At 36.1% G+C, this 8,350-nt stretch overlaps 1 protein-coding gene across 1 annotated transcript; it reads left to right on the top strand.

Moving 5' to 3' along the window:
* The first annotated feature begins 1,079 nt into the window (after positions 1-1,079).
* Positions 1,080-7,446, top strand: LOC100627384 (olfactory receptor 5K3-like). Its single transcript, XM_084991641.1, has 2 exons — positions 1,080-1,235; positions 2,028-7,446. Exon 2 carries the CDS (start codon positions 2,940-2,942, stop codon positions 3,861-3,863), a length of 924 nt encoding a protein of 307 aa, XP_084847767.1. The 5' UTR covers positions 1,080-1,235; positions 2,028-2,939; the 3' UTR covers positions 3,864-7,446.
* Positions 7,447-8,350: the final 904 nt, after the last annotated feature.

Raw genomic sequence — 8,350 nt, 5'->3', positions numbered from 1 at the left:
AATATACCCTTGTAGCTTATGTGTTTTACACGTAGTACTGTGTACTTCTCCATCCTCTAACCCTCTTATAGGCATGCCCATTTCCTCTCCCACTGGTAACTGCTAGTTTGTTCTCTATATCAGAGACTTTGTTTCTGTTTGTTATATTCCTTAATTTGGTTTGTTTTTTTAGATTCCACATAATAATTTGCTTTAAACTCACTGTCTCAGAGGGCATCTTTATATGTGTTGGCTATGAATTTCCCAACAGAAATACACTGATGTCAGTGCAGGAAAATCCCTCAGGATTTGATAGAAAATTTTACATTAGCATTTTAAGGACCTCATTATTGAATCTAACCTATTTATAGTCACCAATATTCTCATTATTTTAATCCCAAATGTTTTAGGGACCAAGGTTTATATTCTGAAATTCTGGGCAACCAAACACTGCAAACCAAACAAGAGATATTACAAGATTTTTTCCAATGAAATGTAGCTAATGAAAGTATTCAAATGTATTTTTTAGTATTTGTTAATACTTAATATTTATTTATCTGAAGTATTAAGTATTTTTGTTGTTATCTTTGTTATATTTCAATGACTCAGTTATCTTTCCCAACTGAAGGTGGCAGAAAAACTAAGATGAGATTGACACTTCAACTCTCTGACCTTTTCTGATTAAGGCAGAATCTCAAATATACAGGTAAGGACATAAAGTAACTCTGTTAAATAATTCAGGCACTTACGCAGAATTTTTTTTCCAGCTAGGATGAATAATTATGTGGCTTAAATTAATGTTTTATTTATTTATTTAATGTTTTGTTTGTTTATGTCTTTTTAGGGCAACAGCACGGCATATGGAAGTTTTCAGGCTGGGGGTCAAATCAGTGCTGTAGCTGCCAGCCTATGCCACAGGCATGGCAGTGTCAGGTCCAAGCTGCATCTGCGACCTACTCTACAGCTCATGGCAACACCAGATTCTTAACCCTCTAAGCAAGTCCAGGGATCAAACCTGGGTCCTCATGGATGATAGTCAGATTCATTTCCATTGTGCTGTGGAACTCCCTCTTTATTTAAAAAATATGTATATATGCCATGAGTAATTTTCTTTCTTTCCCTCTTTCTTTCTTTCTTTCTTTCTTTCTTTCTTTCTTTCTTTCTTTCTTTCTTTCTTTCTTTCTCTCTCTCTCTCTCTTTCCTTCCTTCCTTCCTTTTTCCTTTCTTTTTCAGGTCCACACCTGTGGTTTATGGAGGTTCCCAGGTTAGGGCTTGAATTGGAGCTGTAGCCACCAGCCTACACCACAGCCATAGCAATGCCAGATCCAAGCCATGCCTGTGAACTTCACCACAGCTCCCAGCAATGCCAGATCATTTAACCCACTGAGTGAGGCCAGAGATTAAACCTGCGTCCTCATGGATACTGGTTGGGTTTGTTAGTGCTGAGCCATGACAGGAACTCCCATCTTTGTAGACTCTCATTCAAAATTAAAAGACGCAAACTGCAGAAGAGGTCAATAAGTTTCACTGTTAGGACAACCAATCAAGTCCCTGAGTATCACTAGTAGGATACTGAAAACAGTTTATGTATCACAAGTCACTGTAGTGACAGTAAGACTGGAATCAAAATCAAATTTTCCACAGAGCATGGTACAGCTCTTATAAGAAATATAAGTCACACTTAACCTCAAAATGCCTCAAAATGCCTCCACCATAAGGAAATTGTGTGTATACGTATGAAAAAAAACACCATAGACTGTACAAAAGCTATTGTAAATTATCAGGTATAAAAGACTAGGTTGAGGGCACAGAAATTGGAAGTTAGAGGAGTTCCAGTTGTGTCACAGTGGCTAACGAATCAGACTAGGAACCATGAGGTTGCAGGTTCAGTCCCTGGCCTTGCTCAGTGGTTTAAGGACCTGGTGTTTCCATGGGCTGTGGTGTAGGTTGCAGATACGGTTCAGATCCTGCATTGCTGTGGCTCTGGCGTAGGCCCATGGCTACGGCTCCAATTAGAACCCTAGCCTGGGAACCTCCATATGCTGCAGGTTGGCCCTAGAAAAGTCAAAAAAGCCAAAAAAAATTGGAAGTTAGAATAATCAGGATCATTTAGTTAAAACTTTATTAATTTACCATTCTCCGTAAACTAAGGTTTACATAAAGGAAGAAAGGATACATATATAAGGGCAAAAATCAACAAGAACAATGACATAGACAGGGTCAGTGTTCATAAAGATGGGTATGGCCCTTGCCAGAAGGATGAAAGGTGATAAACAACGCACATTTTATTCTGTAGCTATCTTAGTTTACCTTCTTTATTTTTAAAATTTAATTTCATTGGAATATAGTTGATTTACAACGTTGTGTTGGATTCAGGTGTATGGCAAAGTGAATGAGTCATATGTTTTTAAAACTGAATGTCCTTTCTTTAATCCTTCATGACATTCAGGAAATCCTAAGGGGTAAATATAACATATCTGGTCTTTGCTCATTTAAAACATTCACAGCACTGGGAGAGCATATGAAAACTTTTTCCTCAATGAAAATGTTTATCTATACAGGAAAGTTGATTTTAAATCCATCTTAAGGAACTTAACTTGTAAAAACTAACACAGACCTTATTTGAGATGACTAAAACAAACATGAGTTCCATAGATTTATATACCATACTTCCATAAATTCATAAAGACAAAACTCTCCCAATGTAAGCACCCTCCCTGTAATTATCAAAATAGCCTTGTGAGTACTGAGTTACAGGTGTACCGTCATTAAATCTAACATGTTAGAGGAATGAACATTCCCTGGAGTTTGTGTGCCTGTATTACAGGAGATAAGAGGAGGAAATTGAAGGAGAAGCTCTTCTCCTTGTGGTAAAAAGCAAAATTTAAAGGGAAAAATTATACACATTTTAAATTAAATCTTATATCTCCATAATTTCTGTCTCAACAGACAACACAGAGATGACAGAGGATAATCAATCCCTGACAACTGAGTTTATCCTCACAGGATTTAAAGATCTCCCAGAGCTGAGGACCATCCTGTTTCTCATGTTCCTTTCCATCTATCTGATCACCATGGTGGGAAACCTTGGTCTGGTGGCATTGATATTTACAGAGCCTCGTCTTCACACTCCAATGTACATCTTTCTGGGCAACCTCGCTCTGATGGATTCCTGTTGTTCCTGTGCCATTACCCCAAAGATGCTACAGAATTTCTTTTCTAAGGAAGGAATAATTTCCCTCTATGAATGCATGGCACAATGGTATTTCCTCTGCCTAGCTGAAACTTCAGACTGCTTCCTCCTGGCAGCAATGGCCTATGATCGCTATGTGGCAATCTGCAACCCACTGCAGTACCACACCTTAATGTCAAAGGAACTCTGCATTCAGATGACTATGGGTGTCTACATAGTGGGAAACCTGCATCCTATAATTCATATAGGTTTTCTGTTTAGGCTAACTTTCTGTAGGTCTCATCAAATCAACCATTTCTTTTGTGATGTTCTTCCATTGTTCAGACTCTCCTGTGTTGACCCTTATACCAATGAGTTGATGTTATTTATCTTTGCAGGGTCAATGTCAATCCTCTCTATTGCTATAGTAATAATCTCTTACCTTTTCATCCTCTTCACAATTTTCACAATGAAATCCAACAAGGGAAGAGGCAAAGCCTTATCTTGTGCATCCCACTTTCTCTCTGTCTCAATATTCTATGGTTCTCTTCTCTTCACGTATGTTCGACCAAATTCAGTTAAGAAAGGAGATAAAGATATACCCCTTGCTATTTTTTATACTCTAGTCATTCCCTTGTTAAATCCTTTCATTTACACTCTAAGAAATAGGGAAGTAATAAATGCTATGAAAAAAATTGTAAAGATGTCATAATATTCTGAAACGAATAGCATCCCCTATGAATAATTGATTTTAGTTTGATGAAACTTTACTTTCAACATCAAGGAATACTGAAAAGTGGAAAATGGCCACTGTATATAAAATATTAAATTACTAAAACGTCTGGGTGATGGTGGCCCTATAGAAGAAGCTTGGCAGTTTTCCTTCTGCTGATTTTTAGAAGAATCTCAGAAGTATAGGTGTTATCTCTTCCCTGAATGTTTGATAGAATTTGCCTGCATAGCCATCAGGTCTCAGACTTTTGGTTTTTGGAAGTTGTTAAATCACATTTTCAATTTCAGTACTGGCGATTGGTCTGTTCACATTTTGAATATGCTCCTGGATCAGTCACAGTAAAAACTTTTGCACAGGAAAGGAAACCATTAATAAAAAAACAAAAAGACAACCCAAAGAATGGTAGGAAATCTTTGCAAACTATGCAATAGACAAGGGTCCAATCGCCAAAATATACCAACAACTCATACAACTCAACAATGAAAACCAAACCCCCCAATAAAAAAAGGGCAGAAGGCCTCAGTCAACATTTCTCAAAGAAGACGTATGAATGGCCAACAGTCACATGAAAAAAATGATCACTATTTATTAGAGAAATGCAAATCAAAACTAAAGTGAGGTACCACCTCACACCAGAATGGCCATCATTAACAATTCAACAAATAACAAATGCTAGAGAGGATGTGGAGAAAATGGTACCTTCCTTCTCTGTTGGTAGGAATTTAAATTGGTACAATCACTATGGAAAACAGTATGAAGGTACCTCAAAAAACTAAATACAGAACTACCTTATGATTCAAAAATCCCACTCCTAGCCATATATCTGGACAAAACTTTCCTTGAAGAAGATACATGCACCTGTATGTTCATTGCAGCACTAGTCACAAGAGCCAAGACATGGAAACAACCTACATGTCTCTCAACAGATGAATGGACTAAGATGTGGTACATATATACAATGGAATGTTACTGGGCCATAAAAAGACAAACTCATGCCATTTTCGGCAACATGGATAGAACTAGAGATTCTCATGCTAAGTGAAGTAAGCCAGAAGGAATAAGACACATACCATATGATAGCACTTTTTGTGGAATCTAAAATATGGCACAAATGATCCTGTGTACAAAACAGAAACAGATCACAGCCAAGGAGAGCAGACTGGTGGTTGCCAGCGGGGAGGAGAGAGAGAGTGGGATGGATGGGAGTTAGGGTTTAGGGGAGGCAAACTGTAACATTTAGAATGGTTGAGCAGTGGGATCTTACTGTGTGGCACAGGGAACTGTGTGTGTGATTGGGTCACTTTGCCATACAAAGAAATTGAAGAAACACTGTGAATCAACTATGCTTTAATTAAAAAAATATATATATTAAAACATGTTGGTGTATGAGTCAAACAAGTTCAGAGAGATTCTGCCAAAATATATTTCAAAATCTAAGCTACTAGGTTCCAGAAGGGATGAAGTAAATAATTACTAGATTAATAAATAATTACTAGATCCAGCAATCCCACCTGGGCATATATCCAAAAAAGACAAAAACTCTCATTTGAAAAGTGGCATCCACTCCGATCTTCACGGCAGCTCTATTTACAGTCATTAAGACATGGAAGAAACTTAACTATCCATCAACAGATAAGTGAATAAAGATGATGTAGTCTCTGTGTGTGTAATGGGTACTACTCAGCCATACACAGGAGTGAAATAGTGCCACTTGCAACAATACAGTTGAACTTAGATAATATTATACTAAGTGAGGTAAGTCAGGGAAATAAAATTATTATACACTATCACTTATGTGTAGAATCTAAAAAAATAACACAAATTAATCTATATACAGAGAGAAACAGACTCACAGGCATAGAAAACAAACTTACAGTTACCAAAGGGGAAAGAGAGGGGGTTAAATTAGGGGTATGGGATTAACAGATACAAACAACTAAACATAAAATAGATATGCAACAGATTTACATATAGCACAGGGAACTACATTCTACATTTATAATAACCTATAATAGGAAATAATCTGAAATAAACATATGTAATTGAATAACTGTTATATGTCTGAAACAAACACAATATTATAAATCAACTCTACATTATTTTTTTTTTGTAAAAAGAGGAAAACTACATCACTAAAGTTACTAGAGCCAAAGGTAAAGAATTTGGGGAGAGATTCTCACAGCTTAAACACTTATGAGATGAATCAGTGCCAAAAAGCAAATTACAGCAAAATAAAGCTGTCTGAGTTACAAAATAATAAAAATAACTATCGTTATTATTACTCTTGAGGCCACAAATTGGGTCAGAGTGTAGTTAACTCTTTGTTTCAGAATACAATCAGTTACAATTTTAACAACTTCAACAAATGCTGAGAGTGGAAATCACTACATATGGAGGTCATCTCCCTTTAACGTTGCTGGCAGTATCCTGGGATCCCAAGGCATAATCTTACAAACTATCACATATTCCAAGTCCTCAAGTATTAATCCATTTTTAAGCTCCCTTTAAGCAACACTGTATGTCAAAAGTAAACAAATATATTTCAGTTTGGTCCTCAATTTTGCATTTGTTCAAGAGATTATGTTTGAATTTGAAAGCAATGTATTCTCTAATCTAGAACAATTTCCTCTTTGGTGTTGGACTATTATTTCTCATGTTCTCTAAAATAGAGTATCTGAGTATATGAGTGGTTTATCAATCTATAATTTTTAGATGATTCTATTTATATTGACATTTCTATAGATTTCATGTTTTCATGTAGTTTGATTGGTTGACTATCATACATGGCAGTGTAATTCCCAAGTGTAATTGAATACAGCTTTTCTCTCTGGTATTATTACTTGCTTTGCTTGTTGTTAGGGATACCATGAAACTGGACTTATTCCAAGGTAAGGATTGATATATGCATAGCATTAATAAAAATTCAGAGGTGCTGCTCAAACACAAATGATGCAGGAAACATTAAAATTTTAAATATCTAAACAATAATTTTATGTGCAAAAAATAAAGGAAAATATATTGTGAATATACTAAGTGCAAAGCTAGACATTTCACTACATTGCCTACCAATGTATCAGATATGAATTTTCATGTTTTCCTCAGTAAATGTCTCATAATTTGAAATATTAAGGAGCCTGTCCAATTTCATCTATATCATGAAAATGAGCTGGAATTTGAGTCAATGCTGCCTTTCCCCCCGCATCCTTGCAGTTGAGAAAATGGAAATTCTTGGAGTCTCCACTATGGTTCACTGATAATGAAATGAACTAGTAATGCAGGTACAATACCTGCCTTCACTTAGTGAATTAAGGATCCAGCATCGCAGTGAGCTGTGGTGAAGGTTGAAGACATAGCTCAGATCCTGTGTTGCTGTGGCTGTGGTGTAGCCAGACACCTACAGCTCTGATTTAAACATTAGAGTTGAAAATTACATATGCCTTGGGTGCAGCCCCCAAAATACAAAAGAAATGGAAAAGAAACGGAAAAGAAACGGAAAGGAAAGGAAAGGAAAGGAAGAGAAAGGAAGGGAAAGAAAGAAAGAAAGAAAGAAAGAAAGAAAGAAAGAAAGAAAGAAAGAAAGAAAGGAAGGAAGGAAGGAAGGAAGGAAGGAAGGAAGGAAGGAAGGAAGGAAGGAAGGACGAACGAACGTTGCCACAGTCTATGTCCATTTTGCCATCAAGAGAAAAACTGGGGAGATGAACTCAATAAACAATGGAGGGCATAGTTGAATGAATCACAGAGAAACAGATTCAGATAAATTGCAATAAAACATTCTTCTGATTTTAAAATCCAACAGATATTCTTACTGTTTAAGCCTGTTTGGAAAAGATGTTTTACTTGCAAAAGAATAAATATTAAGTGAAATATTCATGGTTCTTGCTTTATCTCTCATTTTTATACTATATTCTAAATTAATCCCCAGACATTCTTTTGTTTACAAATAATTTTTCACCTATACAACTATTCAGATATTTGTTCAACTATTCAGACAATTATTTGGTTTCACATTCAGTACACAATTTTAATTTCATATAACTCCACTTTAAAAATCTGAGGGATAGAGTTATTCCATAATTTATCCACAGAAATACTAAGACAGAGTTCAGGAATCAAACCCAGGCTATCTGGCAACATAATCCATGTTCTTCACCACTGAGTCATACTATACATGGCATAAAGAAGTAAAAGTAGTAGGAAAGGATAATCGTCAAGATTCTCTAACACCGCATACAAAAACAAGTGCAAAATGGATTAAAGACCTACTTACTGGTATTACAGGATTCTCCAGGCTTATCTTACAGGTTTCCTGTCATGGTCTCAAAATCAGTAATTTCTCCAAAAATCTCGAGTTCCTCCTATTGGATAATAGCATTAGAAACCATGATTAGGGCAATAGATATGTTGACTGTTTCTGCAATGTCATTGCTTCTAAGCCTCACAAGTGGCACAGTAATTCATAGTTTCTA

This window comes from Sus scrofa, chromosome 13 (assembly GCF_054392235.1).
Source record: "Sus scrofa isolate SSC_HxYL_T2T_F1_AM1 chromosome 13, Sscrofa_HxYL_maternal_Yorkshire_Landrace_v2.0, whole genome shotgun sequence".
Taxonomy (NCBI): domain Eukaryota; kingdom Metazoa; phylum Chordata; class Mammalia; order Artiodactyla; family Suidae; genus Sus; species Sus scrofa.
The sequence above is the reverse complement of the archived record's forward strand: the minus strand, read 5'-3'. Positions and strand labels throughout refer to the sequence as shown.